At 39.5% G+C, this 25,062-nt stretch overlaps 2 protein-coding genes and 1 long non-coding RNA gene across 21 annotated transcripts in view; 2 read left to right on the top strand and 1 right to left on the bottom strand.

Annotated features, from left to right (window-relative positions):
• Positions 1–20,936, top strand: part of LOC115636946 (solute carrier family 35 member E2A-like) — a 35,454-nt gene extending 14,518 nt beyond the window's left edge. For 5 of the 6 annotated variants that reach the window (XM_030537685.1, XM_030537684.1, XM_030537683.1 and 2 more), the window contains 8 exons: positions 973–1,499; positions 2,298–2,433; positions 3,291–3,418; positions 7,769–7,889; positions 10,544–10,597; positions 11,443–11,515; positions 13,466–13,611; positions 14,330–18,406. In XM_030537685.1, the coding sequence (XP_030393545.1) occupies positions 1,175–1,499; positions 2,298–2,433; positions 3,291–3,418; positions 7,769–7,889; positions 10,544–10,597; positions 11,443–11,515; positions 13,466–13,611; positions 14,330–14,576 (1,230 nt within the window). In that variant the 5' untranslated portion in view covers positions 973–1,174 and the 3' untranslated portion in view covers positions 14,577–18,406. Of the gene's footprint in view, positions 1–972; positions 1,500–2,297; positions 2,434–3,290; positions 3,419–7,768; positions 7,890–10,543; positions 10,598–11,442; positions 11,516–13,465; positions 13,612–14,329; positions 18,407–19,216 lie in introns of those variants that run through there. The other variant, XR_003997112.1, reaches the window with a different exon arrangement.
• On the bottom strand, positions 743–24,700 carry LOC115636948. The gene is made up of 3 exons (XR_003997113.1): positions 24,298–24,700; positions 7,767–7,896; positions 743–810 (listed from the first exon to the last, which is right to left on the bottom strand). It is a non-coding gene; the product is annotated as an uncharacterized LOC115636948 (long non-coding RNA).
• A 109-nt stretch (positions 24,701–24,809) lies between these two features.
• Positions 24,810–25,062, top strand: part of LOC115636742 (cyclin-dependent kinase 11B) — a 35,847-nt gene continuing 35,594 nt past the window's right edge. For all 14 annotated transcript variants that reach the window (XM_030537183.1, XM_030537181.1, XM_030537180.1 and 11 more), the window contains exon 1: positions 24,810–24,892. The gene's annotated coding sequence lies outside the window, so the exon portion shown is untranslated. The remainder of the gene's footprint in view (positions 24,893–25,062) is intronic.

Below are 25,062 nucleotides of genomic sequence, written 5' to 3'. Positions count from 1 at the left end.
GTAATTGATTTAAATATACCTTTCCAGCTTGCTCATTCATGTAGGAGCTACTTGTTTGGAACCAGTAGCTTCTCTGTGAAAGACCCCAGCTGTAATTCATTTCCTTTTTACCAGAGCTGTTCTCTTGTCTTTACTCTCCCCTACTCTCAGCATATAGACTACAAACTAAAAAACGTAAATCGACTGGTGGCTTTTTATGCTGATGGTAAAAAGTTACTATAGAACAATTTAGCTGTTACTGCAAACTGTGGACCCTATTTGTGATAACAGATTACTTGCATTACTTTCAATATGTCACATAGTTTATGTGGAAGAACAGACAACAAAGAGTGTTGTTCCTTGTTCTTTTACTCACTAAATTCTTCTGTGGTTCACCAGACTTTGTGTAACTGATAAGAGAATAGAAATGAAGAGACATGCTCTGTTGTCGATAACTGAGTTGTAAAGTAGTGATTGACTCTTACATGGAGATTTTTCCACCATTTGGTTGTCAAGATTGGATGCTTTTCTAAAAACTCTGCTCTAGGAATTATTTTGGGGATGTTCGATGGCCTGTGTTATATAGGAGGTGAGATAGATGATCACAATGGTCCTTTCTGGCCTTAGAATCTGTGAATAAGCAGAACAGAGAACAGCACATTGAATAAGAATAGATTCTCTACTTGAAAGTGAAGGTATTCACTTAATATATTTTGATGGAGAGGAAAACAAAACAGACCTTTGAAGTTTCATTTTGCAATTGCTATCCGGAGCACTTCAAAAGCTGTGTTTAGGCAAGATTTTCTTCTAAGACTTGATAGCCTGATCATGCTAGCAGGGAGAAATCAATTTTTAAAAATGCAACAAATACAAATCTTTATCTTCTTCATAAGCTGCAGGTGCAAATGGCATTTCTCTGATGTGAAATATTCAGAACATGAAAGTGTACTCAGATAACTGTGAACTCTTTCCTTTTTTTTTTTAAATCTTCAGAAAATGCAGTTGACCACTGGAAGGAAGTATGTGAAGTTTATTTCTAAACAAGATGCTGTCTGGAGGACCAAATAAACTTTTGTGGACCATTGAAACCGAAAGATTAATTACATGACATTATTTTTGTCTCTTCACCATGTGGTTCAATACTAAGTAAACGTTGCTTTATGTGAAGACCAAACAGTAGCCTTCTGACATCAACATGTCGTCTGTAACAAACACTCAGACTCTGGTGGACCTTGATCCTCCTGTCCTTGAGGAAAAGTCAAAGGGGAAATCATTATTTCAGTTGGGCCCCCTCTTTGCTAGCAGGAGTGAGAAATTTGTGATTGCCAGGAGTGACAGTGTACCAGAAGAAAATGTACTGAAAATAACCATCACCGAGACTACAGTCATTGAGTCGGACTTGGGCATCTGGAATTCTCATGCTCTGATCTACCTCACATTGTGGTTTTTCTTCAGCTTTTGTACCCTTTTTCTTAACAAATACATTCTTTCACTGCTGGAAGGAGAGCCCAGCATGCTAGGTAATTATGATTTTCATAATAAGCTTCAGTTCCAATAAAATATTTGAGTGTCAGATTCTGTGTGATAGACTTAAACTGATAAGTGGTTTGTTCAGAGTGAGAGCAGCATGATCAAGTGGTGTGAACACAGGACTGGGATCTAGAAATGCCTAAGTTGTAATTTTGGCCTTGACATGGACTCCCTCTGGCTTTTAGTGAATCTGCTAAATCTCTGTGCTCAGTTCCTCTCCCCCCGGCAGAAGGTGGGATAAAACTATTTCATAGGGATTATGTGAAGATTTGTAAGGTAATGTTTGTAAAGTACTTTAAAGAGGAATGCTATGCAATTTTTGTATACAATGAAACTTTGTAGTCTATTGAGTGGTAAAATTGTGTTTTTAGGATTGTTGGTTTTTTTTAACTTAAAGTCTAATTTTAAATAAACTTTATAGTCTTATCTCCAAAGACCTACATGGATCTAAGGTCTCACTGAATTGCAAAGGTTTGGTCTTCATATGACCATGAACAATATTTGTGTTAACGTACCTGGTTTTAAAGGAATAGAGGGGCATGGTAGCTATGAACTAATTTTTATAGGCACACAGTGAATCGTCCATCTTTGTCTCTTATCCTGCTGGTCATTTCAGAGAGAAAGAGCTTTTACTAGAATTTTATGAAGCTTAGAGATAAGCATCTATATTTGTTGACACCTACCAAAGATCTCTGAAACTAAATTGATCTAATTTGGTATCTAGGATAGCTTGGTATTTAATGCTATAGTCATCTTCTGACATCTCTTGGTTTCTCATTTTTCCTTAGGTGCTGTTCAGATGCTTTCAACCACTTTCATTGGCTGTATAAAAATGTTTGTTCCATGTTGCTTGTACCAGCACAAAACACGTATCTCTTACCCTCCCAATTTCATCATGACAATGCTGTTTGTTGGACTGATGAGGTAAATGGTTGAATATTTCCAGGGGGGCAGTATAGGTGGTAGCACTGTGTACTGCCTTGCAGGAGACCCACTTTCACATCTCTTCTTCCTTCATGAGAAGGGCAGAGGGCATTGTTCATACAAAATATTTTCTCAGAAATCTCACAATGATCCATCTGTCCTTCATTTGCTCTTTCTAAACACCTCTTTTCTTCTGACAACAAGTCTTTGAAACTTTCTTTGCGCTCCATCGGTTTTAATCCGCCATCTCAAAAAAATCCTCTCTCTTTTTTCTTAATATTTTCTTTTGGTGATCTGATGTTTCTCTTCTCTTTAAGACTAATACTTTGTTTTCACTTAGGACTACCAGTTATTCTGATTTATTACTATTTATTGTGATGATGCTGTGTCCTCCTGTTATCCTTTCCTAGCAATTTGTATCAGAAGTTACTTGAAATATTTATAAAATTACATGTTGTTGTTTTTAAACTTACACCTTTTAAAAGAAAGTATTTGCTATAGGCTTAGACAGAGCAAGACTATGTATCATGCCTGATGAGAGGCTATTAAAACATTGTTTGGGCTCACCTTCACTTCAAGTCTAAACGGGTTTTTACTAAACTGGGAGCAGCTATTGAATAGAGTCTTTCAGCACTGTTGTGTTTTATGATTTAAAAAGAAACTGAATGCAAGCTACCTTTCATTCTGATGAAACAGGAAGCTAAATGTAGCATATATAATTTAGTTACTATACCACAAATGTGTATATTTAAAAATTGTGGCACAGGAACTAAATTGTTTTAAGCATCTAAAACTAAAATATGCCTTTTAAGCATTGTTTTACTGTCTCTGCTTGACTTTGTATGTCTCTCTTTCAGGTTTGCAACAGTGGTTTTAGGTCTAGTAAGCTTGAAAAATGTGGCTGTTTCATTTGCTGAAACAGTTAAAAGCTCTGCACCTATTTTTACTGTCATTATGTCCCGGATGATTTTAGGCGAATACACTGGTAAGTAGTTTGTTGGAATGTAATCATTTTGCAATGTAATTGGTGATTGATAAAGAGATTCCATCTGAGTTGTTTAGTGATTAATGCTGCTGGAAAAATTGTCCTTATTGAACAGAGTCTAGACTGTAAATTGAGCAGACAAGGACCTTTTTTTAAGTAATTTGTCAAAGGACAGTGTTGGTTGCAAATTTGCTTTTTTGAAAAAAAAAATACTGTTTCAATTTTTTAGATACCATATATACTCGATTATAAGCTGGTTCTTTTATAAGCCGACCCCTCGAAGATGGATAAGTAAAAATGGAAATTTTTTATAACCTGTTCATAAGGCGATCCTATAATTCAGGGGTTAGCAAACTTTGGCTCCCAGGCCATCAGGATAAGCCACTGGTGGGCCAAGATGGTTTGTTTACCTCAAGCGTCCTCAAGCACGTAGGTAAAGCTAAGTAAGCAAAGTGTGCCAGCTGCTTACCCTGATGGGCCAGGACAGCAACTGGTGGGGGATTTTTTTGGGGGGGAGGAGAAGCTGGGAGTCAGAGCAGTAACCCCTGTGACCACCCCCCACAAGACCCCACTCTTAGCTTGGAACCCCCACACTCTCCCTTCCCATCCCTTCCCACCTTATCCGGCCAGCCCCGGAGCTGCAGCTGCTTCAGAGGCTGGGAGTAGAGCAGCATGGCCTGGAGCAGAGAGATTCTGACCCTGCCTCTTCCCTTCTGCTCTGCTGGCTGCGCTGCTTCTCCTTGCTCCTTCTGTGGAGGGGGGGAGGAGGCGGTGCTGTGTCTCACCTTTCCCTCTCTATACCCCTTCATAAGCTGACCCCCTTCTCTGGTGCTTCCCTTTTTTACTAAAAAAAATTTGGCTTTGTGATACATTTTTTAAAAATTAAGTTGATGTATATGTTCCTCCCATGTGGAAAGCTGCTGATCTAATAAGCATTTTAAAAATCTTGAGTGTCTTCGCTGTGTCCAGCCTGAGGGTAAAGAAAAAAACTGGCCTCTTACATGCTTTTTCATAATCACCACTGAATTACAATTGCATTCTAGTCTTCTAGTCTTTGAGAGACCTTGCCTTGATCAGCAGTGTGCATTCTTCCTGATATGAAGACTGAGGGGGAGAGGACTGAATGAAGCCAGAGGAAGGAGGATTAGCACAATCGCAGGGCTGGAGGGAAAATATTAATTTCTTCTGCCATTTGAGGACATTGACAAGGAAAACAAGGCTGAAGAATATCAATTTTAATTTACCTCTGCAGGCATATGTGCTGGTAACTCAGTACACCTATAATATCTTTAAATGCAGGTCAACAGCTTGCCTGAAATCTCCTTTGATTGAAATTAAAATAGCCACCAGTTTTGAAATGACAGGAGTCATTACTAAACAAGTTAAAATAGAGCTCATTCATTTTTTCTAAATTTGTATTATCTGACGCGTGTCGTTTTGGATGTACAATAGTGCCAAGTAGAGCTGGATGAATTTTTTTGGCTGGAACTTTTTTCACTGAAAAATGCAGATTCAGCATCACTGAAACACTTTGTGATTTTCTTTCTGGTTCGGTGAATTGTTTTCAGAAAAAAACCCTCTCTGTCGCAGTTACTCATTTTAGAAAGACAGGGTGGATGAAGTAATTGAGACATGCCCCAGAGTACAATCTGGATTGTTGGATCGTTGTACCCCCTTAACTCTCCAGTCTGCAGTGCACTGTGCCCTGCTTTGTTCTGTGAGCTGCCACTCTGCCCACTCACCCCAGCCCTCCAGCATGCAAGTCGCCCCCGGACATATACCAGAGTGCTGTGCACAGCCACTCTTGAATTATATACAGAGTGACACCTGCATATTCCTAGTCCAGACTTGCACCCCAGAAATGTCCATTTTACACTGCTTAAGACCCCTTTGATCAGAGTAAACTCATTAATTAGTCTGTCTTTCCATCAAAAGGTATGAATATGTAACAGCCTTTGTAACCTGAGTAGATTCCCCAAACTTCAGTCAAAACCACACTAGCTTAGATAAAACATTAAAATAAGTTCATTAACTACAGAAGGATTTTAAGTAATTATAAGTGGCATAATCATAGAAGATCAGAATTGGTTACAAAAGAAATTCAAGATAAAATCGCCGTCTAATTCCTAAAGTTTATCAAGTTAAGTCAGATTTGAAGGTTTCTCTGACCCAAAAGCCTACAACAGTCTGTGCTAACTGGAATAGGAGTACTTGTAATTGAAACGATTATATGGGTCATCTCAATTATCACTTCAAAAGTTTTTTTTCTCCTGGTGATGATAGTTCATCTCAATGGATTAGACTCTTCCTGTTGGTATGCATACTTCCACTTTTTCATGTTCTCTGTATGTATAAATATCTCATGTCTATGTGCATCCGAAGAAGTGAGCTGTAGCTCACGAAAGCTTATGCTGAAATAAATGTGTTAGTCTCTAAGGTGCCACAAGTACTCCTGTTCTTTTTGCGGATACAGACTAACACAGCTGCTACTCTGAAACCTGTGCTAACTGGGAAGCTCTTCCAGTTCGGACCACTTCTCCCAGTTCAAATGTTTCTTTGTCTTCCAAGTGATCTTGTTGCCTTCAGTATAGGTTGGGGAGGAGTGCGGGGCCTGATGATGTCACTGTCCCTTATTTTATACTCTCCTCCAGGTGCTGGAAAAATCCTTACTATGTCCTGGGGTGAGGCAGCCCCAGTGGCGGATTTGGAGTTAGTGGGGCCCTGTGCACAACTTCATTTTTGCCCCCTGCCCCCTCCACCCCAGACCTAGCCAAGAAAAAGATCATTCTCTTATGCGCCCCCCCCAATTCTTTTTTCTTCATCCTCCTCCTATATTATAAATAATGGGAAGTAAATTAAAATAAAGTGAGGTACCTTCATTGGGATAGGAGGTTGGGGTGCAGGAGGGGTGAGGAGTCAGGCTCTGAGAGGAAGTTTGGGTGTGGGCTGCAGGCTCTGGGCTGGGGTAGGGGGTTGGAGTGCGGCAAGGGGGTGGCGCTTACCTCAGGCAGCGCGGCTACCAAAGCCACTGGCACACACCCCTCTGGCAGTGGTTCCTATGTGGGGTGGGGGCCAGTGGTTCCTGGCCAATGGGAGCCTCGAAGTTGGCCTTTGGGGCAGGGGCAGCATGCAGAGACCCCCTCAAGAGTTGCAAGGACATGCCAGCCACTTCCAGGAGTGGTATGGCACGGAAGGAGGGAGGCAGAGCAGGCAGGGAACCACCTTAGCCCTGCTGCTGGCACGTCTCTGTGTGCTCCGTGTGGTGAGGGGGACAGTGGGTCTCTGTGTGCTGCCCAGGGTGGGGGCAATGCATGGAGCCACCTCCCCCCCAACCAGGGGCACGTAGAGACGTGCCAGCAGCCGGATGCTTCCAGGAGCAGCCTGGGGCCACCGGCCATAGCATGCAGGCAGCTTGCCGCCTGTGCCCTGCTATGCCACAGGCTGGGACTCAGGTGCAGGTTGTCAGATGAGATTTGTCTAGCATTTTGGGGGGCCCCCTGTCGGTAGGGGCTCTGTGCCATCGCATGGTTTGTTTCATGGTAAATCCAGTCCTGGGCAGCCCCATTGCCTGTGTGCTCTCCATTCAGTTCTTCATATGAATTGAAATTTCTTGCTTTTGTGTACCTGAGGCTTGACATGCAAGACTTGTGTTAACAGTTCCTTTGTTATTTCTACGGAACTGGTCTGTGGGCGTTTCCCAGACTCTCAGCACATTTCAGTAACAAACACAGCAAAGTTTTATAACTTCATATACAATGACACACACATTTCAACAGGACAGTAATGGTCAACAGATTATGACTCTTCCAGTGACACCTCACAAAGCATACATGATACAAAATATATTATAACCAGGATATACTCTGGAAAAATCAGACCCAAAGAAGAGCTCTGTATAAGCTTGGAAGCTTGTCTCTGTCACCAACAGAAGCTGGTCCAATAAAAGTTGTTATCTCACCCACCGTGTCTCGCTAATTTCCTGGGACTGACAGGGCTACAATAGCACTGCATACAATGATTCATTTTGACATTTTTGAAATGAAACATTTTGATTTTTTTGAGTTTAAACAGCTTTTCATTTTGAAATTACCTTCAATTTTATTTTAAAAGATGCAAAAAACATTAAACACTCAAAATAGAAACAAAGTTTTATGTAGAACAGAACATTTTGTTCAGTCTGAAACAATTATTTTTCAACTTTTTCCTTTTGCTGAAATTCCCCCAAAATTAGTTTTTGTGTTGACCAAAAATGATTTTTTTTTAATTTGGAACTGCTAGCAAACATAAAAATCCATTACTCCCACAGCTCTGGTTTAAAGCCAATTTTTAATTTATTTTTTTCACTTACAGGATTGCTGGTGAATCTGTCTCTCATTCCTGTCATGGGAGGATTAGCTCTATGTACAGCCACTGAAATCAGTTTCAACATTCTGGGTTTTTCGGCAGCTTTGTCTACTAACATCATGGACTGGTGAGGCCTGATGAAGGTTGCATGAAGAGAAGGAATTGTTAGTTTACAAATAAACTAAGCCATATCTTCTCCTAGACTATACAGTTCAGCTGGTGTTTCCCATACAGTATATTAATTCTCGGTATTCAGAGAATTATTTCTTAATAGAAGGCATACTGCTCTTAGAGATGAGAACGCCATACCTGTCAGAACACAGTGGATAAAGAATAGAACAACTCCTGTCCTACAAAGTCATGTACAATTGAATTATCTCCGTTCATGATTCTTGACAAAGTCTATTTACCAGGGATTTGTGACTAGCAGTGTCCTGGTTTGTAGCCTGTGGTAGCTTTTTCTTTTAACTACCAGGCGGAGGGTGGGACAGAGCCAATCAACTGCAGGTTCTTATTGCTCGTGAACTCAAATGGTGAATATACATTGCTTATGTTTTCTAATAAAATATGTGACTATGTTATGGAAGAATTGCAAATGCATAAAACTAGTAATGCACAAGTATGTTGCAACTAATATATTATGGCAGAGCACTAGCAACTCTAAACTTAAGGTTGAGCAGATATATATTTTTAATGTTGCTAATAAGATAATTGAAGTACTCTAAGTTAGGTTACTGAGAGAATATTTTAATATGCTAGGTTAACAATGAGGTATATTAGGATAGCCTAATTTTGGCAATTAATTGATCTTTGATTATTAGCAGGTAAATATGCCCAATGGTCTGTGATGGGGTATTAGATGGAGTGGGATCTGAGTTACTACAGAGAATTATTTCCTGGGTGTTGGCTGGTGAATCTTGCCCATGTGCTCAGGGTTTAACTGATCACCATATTTGGGGTCGGGAAGGAATTTTCCTCCAGGGAAGATTGGCAGAGGCCTTGGAGGCTTTTTGCCTTCCTCTGCAGCATGGGGCACAGGTCACTTGCTGGGCCTGCATTGTGCAGGAGGTCAGACTAGATGATCATAATGGTCCCTTCTGACCTTAAAGTCTGTGAGTCTGTGAGTTCGAATAACACATGAAAATGGAAAACTTCAAGCATGGTAAATCGTTATTGACTATAGTTAAACTATAGTAATCAGAAAGCCATGACAGTTTTCTGATACACTTATAAGAACACTTTTCTCTCTGTAAAGAAAGCCTTTTCATATCCTATTGCAAGGTAAAATAAAAATTCAGAGAACTTTCTGATTCTTAAATATGTTTAAGGCAGTCAAGATTATCTACAAAATTCTTTAGTCACGTATCTGCATTAAATGGTGGGCAATTCAAAAATAATCAGTGTAATAGACTGCTGGGAATTTTTGTTTACAAAATGTCAAATTCTGTCGTCCAGAATTGTTTACAGAGGACACTGGTTCTTGCCACTATTGTTGTATTTGGATTAGTATTCGTGTCCAGCCTCTGTCATTTCCGTTAAAAGTTTTGCCTTTTAGATCTAGTTGGGGTCCAGATATCCTTATGTTAAAACAGAATAGGCAGACAAGATGATTGTAGGCCTGATTCTACACTTGTTCATTTGTATTCACTTAGCACAAGTATAAATAAATAAAACCAGGTGCAAGACAGTGATGACTCTAGCCTCTCTCTCAAATAATTTCTGTCTATATCTCAAGGTAGATGCAAGTGCAGGCATGAAACGGCTGTGTGCATCTTTTATTTTTAAAATTATGTACCTGCAAATCAGGTGTGGTGCTTCTGTTTTTGGTTAATTGCAGTGTCGTAGATTAGTCTGAATACTGAAAACCTATGCACTCATTTGTTCTAAATGCCCATATCAGTGCACAACACCAACACAGGCTGGATATTCTTGCTTTGTATTAATTTTTATCACTGTTTCCTAGAGCACAGCTGAACAGTAAAAGAAAAATAAGGAGTATTTTAGTTCCGTTCTCTATGAAGCACTTGAAAATTTAAAGTCTAAACCATTTATATTTAAAATGTTAACTGCAAAGGAACCTTACACTGCTTCTGAATGTTAAAAGTTAATAAGGCAATGCAAAAATGTAAATTAGCTTTTTCACTTGCAGTATGTCAATATTTATATGGAATGTGTAGTGTAGATTGGTGTTTTGTATATATTTCAAAGACAGTAATATGAATATGAGACTTAGCTGGTTAAAAGAAAAAAGTAGTGCAGTTGGGAGAATATTAAAATAAAATAAGGTTGTGATAACTTTATAATTCTAGGAAGATTTTGTTCAATACAGTAATTGTGGTATAGTGCCTTCTGTAATTCTCTGATCTCACTTTATTTCTTTTTAAAAAGTTAATTACTTAATAGTGAATAGTGTGCTATTTACAAAATGGAAAATTAAAGCAAATTAATTAAATTTAAAACAGGATATCAAAACTTTCTAAAGTATGTTATAGGATATTCATTTTATCTATATCTACATATATCTATAGATATATATACCGCAAAAGAAGTTAAATTGCTTACTAAAGGCCTTTTTTCTGAATGCATCTTTGTTCTGATCTGTATTCTGTTTAAATGCATGAAAACCCAGTGTAAATCTGAAGTTGTATATGACTGTCAGCAAGTATTTTATCGAAAACCTCATTTTCTATCTTATGGAAATTACTGTTAAGTTCATTGTTTGTTTCATCTGTTCACTATAAATGGCGCCTACAGATAAATATTCTGATTTTGTTTCCCCAGTTTGCAAAATGTTTTTTCCAAAAAGCTGCTCAGTGGAGACAAATATAGGTTTTCGTAAGTATCTACAATATTTCAAATATACAGCTTACAGAAAGGTCCCAGGAAACATCAGGGAACCACTTGTTTATAATCATGTGGGACCAGGACAAGACTTTGTCGTCTCTATGTAGTTTGCTGATGACAGGTATATCCTACATACTGTACTTTAAATGATTGTGTGTCAGGAGAGGGAGGAAAAACTTTTGTATCCAAAATATCCATAAGCATTTGCTGGGGAGATGAAATCATGATCAACCAGAAATTCCCTCAGGATACCTAAAATGACAGTCACCTACTCCCAAACACAAAAATAACTCGTTGGGGCCCAAACCTGGAAGCCCTCCATCTGCATAGAACTCCCACTGCAATCACTAAGCTTGCAGAAACAGGCCCTTAATTTCTATTCCACATTTTAAAACTCATGAACAGTACATGAAGGTGTGAACAATACAGAACGCATGAATGAGTAATCAATTATTGCAGCAAATTCTGCCTATCCACAATTACAATACCTTTGAAAACAAATTATATAAAATGTTAAATGAACACTACAGTGTTTTGTTCAGAAGTAATTCCATAAACATAATTTTTTAAAAACTGAATTTGTTTTTTAATAACAGCTTGCCTATTAATCAAGGCCATCTTAGCCAGCATGGAAAGCAAACTTTGTTAGTTCTATAAGAAATTTTTTTGAATTTGTCTTCCACAAGGCTTTTAGCTGATTTTAAAAGGTTTTTTGACCACTGTAAAGTGTCAGTGCAGATATATCTATTTAAACCTAATACAGCTTTCTTTCTGTTATAGTTAAGGAAAAGCTTTTAAAAACATTTATTTTTGTTTTATTTGATTTCCATTTATAGAGCTCCAGAACTTCAGTTTTACACAAGTGCTGCTGCAGTTATTATGCTCATTCCAGCTTGGATATTTTTCATGGTAAGAATTTTTATTGGTTAACAAAGATTAATTTTGCTGTTTGATTTGTGCATATGGCTAACTTTCAGTTTATTTTTCCCCTTCCTTACAATCATGCTGACATTCATCCATTCACTTGTGGTGGTTAAGCAAGAGATCCAGAAAATGTTTTAAGAAGCAGTTTCATGTAGACATGACATGACAAATAAACCAGAAAGATAAAGTTTGTTTCAGGAGTTTAGGGAGCAAGTAATTTAGTCTGAATAAATGCCTCCAAAGAAGCAAGGTGGATGAGGTAATATCCAAAGGGGCAAACACATGAAGACTTAAAAAATAAATCCTAATGTTTGTAGGCTTCTTGGATAATAGCACTTTGTATTCACATGGTACTTGCAACCTTAATTATAAAAGAAGAAATTGAGGCATAGTAGATACAATCTGTTAGAGGCTAGGTAGAACTGTGTGGTTCCTAGCTCCCATTTATGTGTTCGAACCATTAAACTGCATTAACCAAATGCAGCGGAAAAAAAGTTGACTTAATTAACAGTACATGAAAGTATGATATGCTGTGGGAAAGATAGTGATAGAATAGCGAAAATAATGATTGATAGACCTGTCCTATTACCTTATGTACGACAACAGAAGAGATAAATGCAATCATAGTTTCAGAGTAACTACACCCATATTCCCCTCCGTTGTCTCTTGAAGTTACTTACTTAAGGTGTCTGGTTCCCTAGCCATCACCTCTCTTGAGGTGGAGACTTAAGTTTCTCTACCCCTAGACTGGGGTTTGAAGGCTGCACAGTTCCCTGCCTTGCACTGTAAGGTCCCAAGCAGGCCAGTCTGCCTACATGCCAGCACTTGTGCTTTGTTTTCTCCAACAGCTATGAACAGTGTATTGCCAGCAGCTACAAATTACTTCACAGCTCCTTCTAATCAAGTACATTTAGTCTTAAGGCAAAAGCATTACTGAGAAAACTTATACAAAACAATGGAAGTTCCTATACACATGCTGAAAGCTTATTAGAGGTCACACATCAGAGTTATGGGGCCCTAATAGGACAGAGTTCTTCCAACCCTTCAACAAGGGTTTCCTTCCCCACCCCCGACAGAAGATCCTGTTTGCTGGATCAGAAAGAAGGCCCTGAGTCATTTTAAATGCAGTCCTTTAATGCCAAAACCGTTTCTTTCTTTGTTACTTGGTCTCTGGAAAATCCAGTTTGAACCAGCATGTGTGTGGATCCCAAGGGGTGGTACCTCTCTGGATGTGTGATGCTGGGGGAGAACCTTAGTTTTAAATCTGAATAAAAACAGCTCAAATACAAAGGAAGGAAGAGAGCAGCAATAGTGAGAGGACGTATGCCTCTAATTCTGATTACCATAAATTCCTGTGCTAGGTGACTACAACAGATGGGCAGACTTTAGGATCTTTACAGGAATAGAGAGCTCTTCTACTGAGTCACCTGAAATTTTGGTGCTAAAACCCTTAATTAGTGGAATTATAATAGCTGGTTAAGATCTCAACATGAATTCAGGGTAGATACTGAGAGGGGATGAGTTTGGACACTAACTCATGGTCAGTGTGCTCTGTTTATGGTGGGTTAGGAACTCAACTCATTGTGAATGGGCCAAGTCATCATGACAATCAAATTACATCAGCAGTTACAAAATTAAATCTGACATCACTTTGGGTAATACTAGGTGTCAGGGTTGGTGGAGGGTTAATAGAGAAGCTTTTTGTTGTAACACGTTAATATTCAAAGGAGGAAATATTGCACAGGATAAGTGACAAATAATGAAAAGTTCAGATAGATAAAGCTTAGACTCTCCTTGCTCTCTCCTGCAGAGAAGTAAAACATGAAGGGTATAAACATTCCATCTCCTACTTCTGAAAATTAGCCTATGTTTGCTTGTAAAAGAAAACAGCACACAGCTAGACTCTTAAAATCCTGTTACATTCTTTGGCTTTAGGATGTGCCAGTGATTGGGAAAAGTGGAAGGCGTTTCAGTTACAACCAAGATGTCATTGTACTGCTCCTAATAGATGGAGTCTTGTTCCATTTGCAGAGTGTTACAGCATATGCCTTGATGGGAAAGATTTCTCCTGTAACTTTCAGGTAAAACTGTAGATTTTTTGTCAAAATTATGGTTCTTTCCTTCCTTAGACCATCTCATACTGGTAACTGATTGAAAATGCTATACGGTGGAATAAATACATTGTATATGTACTCCAAATTAATGAGGATGTTTTCCAAATCCAATAATCAAACATAGGGCCAAATCCTTTTACTGTATGAGAAGTACCACTGGTTGCAAAGGGACTACTGCTTTTGTGTGTAAGGGAAACAGGATTTGATCCTTAGCATTATGCATGTGGGACAGGTATGCACAGTTCTTAGCTTCATTTCACATAAATAAGCAACCACATAGGGATACACTTACAAATTGCTGAATGGAGTTTTAGGTATGTGATTCTAATTTTAAAGTATTTGCTGATACTGCCAGTTTTCTGGTGGGAATGAGTAGGTGAGTGGATTAGCCAAGGGAGAATTAGTGACATTCTATTGTATGTTTTTAAAAAAACAGCATGTCTCTTACTTGGTGACTTTAATTATTCCCATTAGCTCTCAGTCTAGGGATATTACACAAATATTATTGCTGATACTTAAAGGATTCCACAGTCATTTTTAATTAGCCTAAGCAGGAAAAGTGGCATCTGGCTTTCTGCAAGATAAAGCACCAAAAGATCCAAGTGTGATGGAGCATACTGAATATATTGTGTGTGGCGAATGTCAAAGCCATTCAGTCGTTAATATTTGTGTTTTGTTGTTTCAGTGTTGCTAGTACAGTGAAGCATGCGTTGTCAATCTGGTTAAGTATTATTGTGTTTGGTAACAAAATTACAAGCCTCTCAGCCATTGGGACAGTTCTAGTAACAATTGGCGTTTTGCTATATAACAAGGCAAAGCAACATCAGCAAGAAACAATACAAAGCCTGGCAGTGGCAGCCCCACAACCCTCACAGAGCACAACGGAAGATACCAAGCCACTAATATCCAAGGATTTAAAGCCATATGATTGATATGGCTCTTAATTGTTCCACCACAACCTGACACAACTCAGAGGAACTTTGCCTTAAATGGATGCTACCCCAGCTGTTGACAATGCTTGGTTGCTTTGAATTCACAACAGGTGAAAGAATGGACTTTGCTGCAGAGAGGGGGAAAAAAGGAGAAAATCTTATAAGCCCTGGTTTACTAGAAACTGACATGTAGAACAGAAGACCAAGAGTAATCCAGCATGGTAAACATTGGCTTCATACTCCTTCCTTGACTCTGCAAATAAATAACAAGGCTATATTGGAGATAAAACTTCAGTGTCAGATGGAAAAATAACTTGTACCCCAGCCCCACCAAAGTAATGTGATAACATGACCCATCCCTGTTTTCTGCATGCTTGCAGTAGGATGAAACTAGTGCATAGGAAAAAGATGTGTAGTTGCCACTTTTCGTAAACATCCTAGACTGTTTGTGTGCGTGGTGAGGATCTGGAAGAAAGCACTTTGAAAGACGAAATCAGTCATTTTCGTTTACACAGCTGTTAGTGTAAACTATGAATATGAGCAGCTACTCTTGAGTATAAAGCCAGCAGAGAGAATTTGTGCTTTCCTTTGAAATTTTCTAACAACTGGAGCATTGCAGTTTGCCTGGGTACCGACCACATTCATGTGTCTGCAAGCTGAAACACACACACATACCTATATACTAGGAGTCAACACAAATAAGTATAGTTGCTATCAGGCAAAAACCACTGGAAATTTTCAGAAATAAATGAGGCATCAGCATTTCCATAGTAAGTACTGTCTTAATTTTAAAAATAAAAAAGTTTCCTTTGCATTGTAATTTATCATAAAATATTTTTAAGGCAAGTGGGGAATGAGTTTGATTTTTCTTTTTTTAATTTATAGGAAAGCAGTAAAAAAACAATAGACTTCTTGAAATTCGGCGCTACAACTCTGGGTTTAGCTTTTGTGCTCAAGTATTTTAGTATGTCCTCTTACAATGATACAAAGTCAGAGTGGATAGAGTTTAAGGGTAGAGTTTTAACCTTAAACTGGGAATATTCTGGCATCTGTTTCTTTTAACAGTTTTTTTTTTAATTTTGCATGATATAGTATTAAAAAAATTCAGTGCTTTGCGAGAAAGAAGGTAGAAAGCTTCAGCTTCATTTTGATTATTTCACATTTAAAAAATGCTAAATCTTTCTTCATTGTTGTTAGGATTACAGCATAGGCCTCTCTCTCCATAGGGCAGCCACTGTCATTCATCAAGATTTAGAAATTTCCTACACTAACTGGTGTAGTCCTGATTTTACTTAATGTTAATGAAACCCAAATCAGTGCCACGAAGCACTGTGTATCATGCCATCGACATGTCCTAACTTTTATCAGACAAAAATATAGCAACTTGCTCTGTGTACAGTCAGATTTATCTCTCAAACAGTGTGGAAAAAAATAGAATCCTACTAAAGATGTAGTTACTAGGAAGGTACTGTCTTAAAATGTCTTTACAAGTGGTGGATTTGCTCACTTATATAGGGCTTTTAATATAAAAGAAATTGCCCTTTCAACTGCTAACAATAAGTTATTTTCTCCAGTAGACCAAACCATTAAACTACAAGTAACAAACCCATATAAGATATAATCTGGGCATCATGAAGTGTTCACAGTGGGCTGTGAAAAACTGGGAACAAAAAACAAAGCTAAGGTATTATTCTCAGTGTTAATCCTTTTTTCCCGCCTACACACTAATGTTTGCACTAGCTTTATGTCTGTATGACATGATCTGGAGAGTGGTTTCTGCTGTAAGGTCAGGGATATTGGGTCCACACCCAAACAAAGCTATTCACTGTTTAAAAATCCAGTAGTTAATGTAAAGTGGACATGTTGCAATATAAAACTGTTTCCTTTTAGCTGTTAGATATGACTTGCAACTGTAGTTGTCTCTTTAGACATGTTTACTTATTTGTGCAAATCTGCCGCATGTCTAGATCCCTTTAGGGAAATAAAAAATTAAGCTTAGGGTTCTGTTTGATAGTATGCTAGCTTCAGAAGAGTCTGTCTATATGAAAGAGCCCACCATCTATCCTATAATAAGTTGAGCATAGTCAGCAGAATTTATTGGACACATTCTGCACATAGCCAATTGGCATATTTTTCCAGCCTGGCACTATTTTTCTCATCTACACAAGGGGCAAACAGATCTGTAGCTCCATTTGCCTTGTGACAGCTCAACATCTGGCCAAATAAACTATGTGAATGAGCCAAATTTTTGATGAATGTCATCTAGATGCAAAGCCCTAGGTAAAGCTGTGCACTGTGAGATCTGGCTCATTTTGAAGTTCTGCCATCCAATAGTTGATTTATCATTCTGCCAAGAACGTACAGTTGCAATTTCACTGAGATTTTCAAAGACCAGTATCACTTCTTGGCTTACATAAAGGTAGATAATTGTCAATAATTGTGCATGGAATCAATATTTTAACTAACATTTTTTATAAAAAGTACACATCTTCCATAAACTGCCATTTTAAGATGTTATATAAGTGGCTTAATGAAAGCATTGATTTTTTTTTTTTAAGCTTGTCCTGATGTAAGTTACCCAACGCATTATTTTCATTGCCGGTTTCTTTTTTATTGCATATATGCCTTTTTGTTAACGAGAAAATATGTGAACTGCATGCAAAGATGGATTGGATTTGGATCATTAGGTGGCTCAACAGTCAGGCCTTTGAGGTCTATTAAACTCCGAGAACAGAGTTCTTTAATGTTCTCTCTTTGGAAAACATGACAAATGTCCTGTTGCCAAAGAGTATAATATGTTTGTTTGAAAACCAAAGGACATATCCTTATTTTGCATGCGTGATTTTAATGCATCAGAATAAATATATAGCCTTGGATTTCTGGAATGTCATAGGGCCTTCAACGAAACCATTGTGTAAATACCTAGCTAATTTGACAAGGATGGTGATACTGAAAGCCACAGGGTAAACAAAAATCACAGCAGGCTAGGGCAGGTATTTATTTTAAAATCCCGCCCCCCCCACCCCCACTCTAGTATGGCATACTGATGCTTGTCTGAAGGGACCAACTGACTTGCAAATATAAGGAAACAGATAGATAGTTCTGCATTTTGTATTTTAACTATGATGATACTATCCCCAGAACTGCATATCCACCATCTGAAGATGTGGTTAATAAAGCTGCTGTCACACAATGATTATTATATATATTAATCTCCCCATGGATATAAAATGCTGGGTTAATTGTAATTAGGTTGTGACCATTTCATCTTGAATCCCTTTCTTCCCTTATGACTAGTGATCCCAGTGTTCTAGCCACACTGCAATTTGATCTTTCTCTAACTTTCCTATAAAGATCTAAGTAGCATTTGTCGCACAAATGAATTACTGTGAAGACTCCATTATATTGCATTGACTCTGCTGACTGGATTTTAGCATAGGTGACTGACTTAAGTAGCCATGAGGAATAATACTTTATTCAAATATGAATCAAAGCTGATATTTTTGTTTGTTTTTTTTAAAAGGCAGTTATAGCTCATGGCCCATTCCTGACTTTTATTCAGGTTATTTTCTGCGGGTTATTTTCCCTGTGTTTTCATCTTTTAGTGGGTGCAGGTTAGGGATGTAAATACTGTTTAAAAAGTTAACCGTTTAAACTATTAAAATTATATTGTTTAATCGGTTAACCAGTTAAACGGAGAGGTGCTGGGTTTGGCTGGTTGGCCTGGGGCTGGGGCTGAGGTCAGCTGGTCCGGGACTGGGGCCACTCTGACTGGCTGGCCCGAGGTTGGGAGTTAAGGTGGGTTAACCAGTAAGACTAATGCTTACCGGTGTCACGGAGTCACCGGGCGATGCTCTGGAACTGCTCCCCACCAAGCCAGTCAGGACTTTGGGGAGCCTCCTCTCCCTTGGAGCAGACTTGTTCAGGGCAAGAAGCTCACACGTCTTCACCTCCTGGGTCTCTCCTTGGAGCATTCAGCATCCTCTGCCCCTCCGTGCGCTTCCCACAGAGAGTCCACCCCAGCGGGGTCCTGGGGAAGCCACCGGGTTCTGCACCCCCACTTTGCAGTTAGACGTGACTCTCAGCCAGCCAGTAAAACAGAGGTTTATTCGATGACAGGAACAGGGTCTAAAACAGAGCTTGTAGGTACAGCGAACTGGACCCCTCGGCTGGGTCCATTCTGGGGGGCAGTGAGCCAGACCCCCAGGTCTGCCCTCCACCCTGGACCCTAGCCAGCTCCAGACTAACAACCCCTCCCAGCCCCTCCTCTCTGCTCAGCTCCTTTTCCGGGCCAGGAGGTCACCTGATCCCTTTGTCTCCAACACCTTCAGCTGGCACCTTTGCAGAGGAGGGGCCCAGGCCATCAGTTGCTAGGAGACAGAGGGTCAGGCATTTAGGTGCACTGGCCCTTGGCTCTGCCAGATACTTAAGAACTGCCATGGGGACACTGAGGCACCAACACAGTATTCAGAGAAAACATTAAGAACTTTCCCAGTTCGTCACAACCGGTTAACCATTTAATATTTTATATCCCCAGTGTAGGTGCTTTAAGTTTACTCTCAAACCAATAGCAAGGGATAGGTGTCTTGAAAATAACTCGGACATTTTTTTTTCTCTTGTTCTTTTCCCAATCACTGCAGATCTCTATAATTACTCTTGTGTTTGTCTTAAGGAATGAAAGTGCTCCCAAGCCCAGCCCAACATGATGCCTCAGAACTGGGTTGGATGTTTAGCCTTTCTTTTCAACATAACCTTCAAACTGGAATGATTATAATGGAGTCATACAGTGGAATAAACTGAGTTTCTCTTGCAGCATAGCATGTAAAGGGTGGTGGTTTTCTTTTGGAGGTCATGGAAGCCTGGTCTGTCTGTTAAGCAAAGGCATTGTGCTTTTCCCTCTCAACTCCATAGTCAGTTCTGTTTTCTAACTCATCACACAGGTAGCTCCTGTCCCCTTTTGAATGGATATTAGGACTTACCTTAGCCACTGTGTGGGTAGGGCCATGTGGGCAAAAAAGCCAGATTTGTATTTGGTAAGCTAGTATCGCTGCAGATTTGAGGCATGAATCAGCATTGGGTGTCATGGAATTTACAATTCTATAAATATGAACACCTGTCCATTTTTTTTTTGCATACACTGTATGGGTAACATTACATAGGGTTGTCTGATTTTAGGGTCTTATTCAGCTAAAATGGGCAGTGAGGCAATAAGCCTGCAAAATCCACACACTTGGCATCTAATTCACCTAAAAACAAAATTATACCTTGCAATTGTGGCTCAGACTTGCAAATAATTCATAAAGCTTTTTAAGCCTCTTCTAGAAAGCTGAATACGTCCTGCCTATTTAAGCAGCATTTTACTAAATTAATGGAGCTTCTGGAACCACATTTTGCTAGTCAAATTAGTAACTCTAAGAAAATATGAGTCAAACTACACCAGCTGGGCAGCTCGCTGTTTTTAGGAGAGAATCAAATGAGTACTTCTCTATTCTATCAGTAAGGGATGGAGAAGAGAAGAAGGAGCAGGACACCAGAAATGGGCATCAGTATCCACTTTGAGAGAATTTCAGTTCCTGAATTGCAATAAGGCAAGGCTTGCTGGAAGCCTCAGAAAGCTGCTGTGGTTCAGCACCCCCAGAGCCAAGTTTTTGCTAACTAGTCATTGATCAGGAGAAAGAATCAGTGAATTGCCATTTCAATGCAGGCAGATAGATCTAAATGAAGATTTAAATAAGTGTGTTACAGAAGAGAGGAATTTATAAAGTGGGTAATAGTAGGGTGAAAAGACAGCTAGTGAGAAAAATCGGGACCCTTTTTTTTCCAGGGGAAACAAGATAGTTGTGTATGTAAGACAGAGCCCCTAATATCAGGATGATCCCGATAATATCAGGATGTCTGGTCACTCTAGCTAAAGGTATTGGCTCACCATTCAGCAGCCCTTTAAATGGAAGATACCTTAGTGTCTGAGAAACTTGAAAACACAGTAGCTCCAATTGCTGCTTCTATGTCAGGGCCAAACCTTTATGTATTTGATACCAAACTACAAATGTTGGACTGAAAAACACTGTACATATTATTTTGTAGGTATTTTGTATAGTCACAATTCCAGTATTTATGTAAGATAGGACATTTGAGTACTTTCTAAAAAGAAATAAAATCCATCATGCGTAATCAATTAAATATAACTGTTAATTCTGTTTGTAATACATATCTGATCCTGTGGATTCCAATCATGATTATTCCTGTGTATGATGCAAACAGATGTGATTAAACATCCTCATTTTTTACTTATTCTCGAAAAGAATAAAATTAATGTATAATGTTTTTATTATTCTAAGAAAAAAATAAAAAATTCCATCATGTAAATTTCTATCTGTGAATGTGATTATTTAAATACATATGAAAACTTTCTTCAGTGATCCGTGACTGTACCTTGGTAATGCAGCTGAAACTCCCAAACCCCAGGCATACTGGGGACGAGGAAGAAACAAACCAGCCTTTTTCTATTAGACAGTGTAAATCTCTCTCTGGGGAAGGTGTGGCACAGTGTATTCTGGTGAGCAGAGCAGCTGACAAGTCAGGACTTTTAGGGTATGTCTACAAAGGAATTTTAAAAAAACCATGATGGCCTGGTAAGCTATCTCTAGCTCATGGGGCTTGGGTTTTGGGGCTGAAAAATTGCTTTGTAAACAAAATTGCTGGAGCCTGAACTCTCGGATCTGCAAGGGTTCATGGTCCCAGAGTTCAGGCTGGAGTCCAAGTCAAAATGTCTACACAGCAATTTTTAGCTCTACTGCCTGAGTCCCGTCAGCACAAGTCAGCCGATCTGGGCCAATTGCAGCCATGCTGCAGGTCTTTTATCTCTGTGTAGACATACCCTTAGGTTCTAAATGCTGTCTGTAGGAGTGGAGTGTGGTCTAATGTTTAGAGTCCGGGACTGGGAATTGGGCCATCTGAATGCAGTCTCATTTCTTCTACTGAACTGCCTTGTAACCTTTGGCAAGTTGCTTAATCATCCTAGCACTTTTTCCCATCTGCAAAATAAGATTAATACATTTGTATCTCATTGGGGTGAGGGTTCGTGAAGCTTAAAGTTTCAATGCTTCTGTTTGACAGTACTAATTTTTGTTATAATTGTATAATTAAGCTAAATTTCACTTTGATTGGGTCTTTTCATCTAATTTCTTAGTCTGTTCTAACCATATATGGCTTTCTTCATCTGCTGTTTGTTTTTGAGAGTGCCTGTTTTCAAGTTCTAGGCACCATTGCGTCAGAATTTGTAATGCTTGTTCTTTCAGTGTGCTGCCTCCTAGTGTGCATTCATTCCTTGATCTGTGACATTTATATGCTTTACTTCAGCTTTTGCATTATTTGGATTTCTTGATTTTGTTAATTTAATGTCTTTCTAACAGTGATGCTCTAGCTCATCAAAAGTTGCTCTAGCTCAACAGAAATTAGGATTTGATGCAAGAAATTATTGGTTAAACTTCTGTGCCTTTGTTTCATGCCAAAAGTCAGACTAGATGATCATAATGGTCCCTTCTGGTGTTAAAATCTAAAAATCTTTAACATTAATAAAGGATGGTGGCATGATAAATCTGGAACCTGAAGTCATCTTATTTATGGGCAGAATATGTGCAATAAAAGCTGAACCAGATAGAGGCACTCTAATGTCAGAATGATGACCCAGATTATAACGAATGTATCAGTACACCTGTCCTGGCTTCTCTTGACACTTGCAGTGAAACTCCCAGTTGTGGTGTTTTTTTCACTATGGACACAAACACGTTTCCTGTAAATTTCCAATCCAGAATGAACAGGTAAGGCATCTTGTGTGCATTTAGCTGGTAAGCTGGAGGTAATTAGTACCTCCTAGCTCATTACAGAGCCACAAAGAAAAATTTTAGCTTAAGTTGTTAAATAAAATTTAAATATTTTATATAAGAAATTTGGTTTAATAGAGGTTATTGAGAATAAGCAAAATTTTGTTTTATGGGGACTTTACCCTTAATTTCTACTAGGGCTGTTGATTAATCGCAGTTAACTCTCGCGATTAACTCAAAAAAATCGCAGTTTTAATTGCACCGTTAAACAATAGAATAGCAATTGAAATTTATTATATATTTTGGATGTTCTACATTTTCATATAGTATTCTGTGTTGTAACTGAAATAAGTGTATATTATTTATTACAAATATTTGCACTGTAAAATGATAAAATAAATTGTATTTTTCAATTCACCTCATACAAGTACTGTAGTGCAATCTCTTTGTTGTGACAATTCAACTTACACATTTAGATTTTTTTGTGTTACATAGCTTCACTCAAAAACAAAACTGTAAAACTTCAGAGCCTACAAGTCCACTCAGCCCTACTTCTTGTTCAGCCAATCGCTAAGACAAACATGTTTGTTTACATTTATGGGAGATAATGCTGCCTACTTCTTAATTATGGTGTCACCTGTACTTTTGTAGCCAGCATTGCCAAGTATTTATGTGCCAGATACGCTAAACATTTGTAGGCCCCTTCATGCTTTGGCCACCATTCCAGAGGACACGCTTCCATGCTGATGATGCTCATTAAAAAAAGTGTTAATTTAATTTCTCACTGAACTCCTTGAGGGAGAATTGTATGTCCCCTGGTCTGTTTTACCCACATTCTGCTATATATTCATGTTATAGCCGTCTGAGATGATGACCCAGCACATGTTCATGTTAAGACCACTTTCACTGCAGATTTGACTAAGCGAAAAGAAGGTACCAATGTGAGATTTCTAAAGATTGCTACAGCACTCAACCCAAGGTTTAAGAATCTGAAGTGCCTTCCAAAATCTGAGAGGGACAAGGTGTGGAGCATGCTACTCCGATGCAGAAACTACAGAACCTGAACCACCAAAGAAAATCAACCTTCTGCTGGTGGTATCTAACTCAGATAATGAAAATGAACATGCGTCCATCTGCAGTGCTTTGGATTTGTTATCAAGCAGAACCCCTCATCAGCATGGATATGTCCCCTGGAATGGTGGTTGAAGCATGAAGGGACATATAAATCTATAGCACATCTGGCATGTAAATATATTGCAACACTGGCTATAACAGTGCTATGAGAACACCTATTTTCACTTTCATGTGACGTGGACAAGAAGCGGGCAGCATTATCTTCTGCAAATATAAACAAACTTGTTTGAGTGATCGGCTGAACAAGAAATAGGACTGAGTGGACTTCCAGGCTCTAAAATTTGTTTTATTTTAATGTAATTTTTGTATATAATTCTACATTTCTAAATTCAACTTTCATGATAGAGATTGCACTAGAGTAGTTATATTAAGTGAAATGATAAAGTACAGTGCTCACTTTATATTTTTTATTACAACACAAACTACAAAATGTAATTGAAATCACTATATTTGAAAAATGTAGAAATCAAAATATTTAAATAAATGGTATTCTATTAACAGAATTTTTTTAATTGCTTGACAGCTCTACTTTCTACTTCTAACATTCAAAACAAATAGCTGTGAAGAATAAGCTATGGTGTCAGTTTTTTCTTATTTTGCAAATGTAATCAGAAAGAATTTAACGAACGAAAAGGTAAAAAGATGGAATGCAGAACAGGACTTTCATGCCCAGCGAGGTGGCTGAGAAGCCTCACTGTGTGGGGACAGGCACTTGGACAGTTTAATCATTCGAATGATAATAGCAGGATCTCCAAAGGACTCACTAATGGCACTGCAAGAAGAGAGGCAGTGTCCAGTGCTTACGAAACAGAGGGCAGGAACTCCGGACTCTTGCCTTCTCCGCGCTCTGCGTGGCCCAAGCCAAGGCACCGTGCCTCAGTTTCCCCATTTGTAAAAGCCGGAGAGCGAGCCTTTCCTCCGCGGGTGAGGCTGACCAGCAGCGCTGTGCGCAGCTGACAAGTGCTGGTAACAAACACAACATCCCAGGGAGTGGGTATTCACCCACCAGAGCTCATGCTCCAATACGTCTGCTAGGCTGTAAGGGGCCACGGGACTCTGCTGCTTACACAGAACTGCGCCTCCTGGCGTCACCTCCCACCAGGACCCTTCGGTCTCCGCTGCCGTCCTGGGAGGCGGGGCCGCGCGGGCATCGCTCCACCCCGCCGGGCCTAGAGGCTGCCCCGCCGCCGCGCGCCCGCCTCTCAGGCTCCTAACCTAGGTTGATGGCCGGGCCAATCGCACCACGGTCCCGCCCGTACGTCATCAGGATGCGCCGGGGAGCGGAAGTGACGCGTTTGTCCCGCGCTGGCTGGCGCTGCAGCCTCTCTTCTTAGTCTCCAGCGGCGGGCGGTGCTGGCGGTGAGTGCTGTGCTAGTCGCTTCCCCCGTGTGGGTCCTGTGTTGGTAGAGGGGCTCGCTCCGGGGTGGGAGGAGGGTGTTGGGGGCCCAAGGACTGCTGTGAGGAGGCGGAGCCTGTGGGGGCAAGTGAGGCTTGGACGCTCAGGCCGGGGGCTTAATGTTGGGGTGGCT

Source organism: Gopherus evgoodei, chromosome 18 (genome assembly GCF_007399415.2).
Source record: "Gopherus evgoodei ecotype Sinaloan lineage chromosome 18, rGopEvg1_v1.p, whole genome shotgun sequence".
NCBI classification, from domain to species: Eukaryota; Metazoa; Chordata; order Testudines; family Testudinidae; genus Gopherus; species Gopherus evgoodei.
This window is presented reverse-complemented; position numbering and strand designations above follow the sequence as displayed.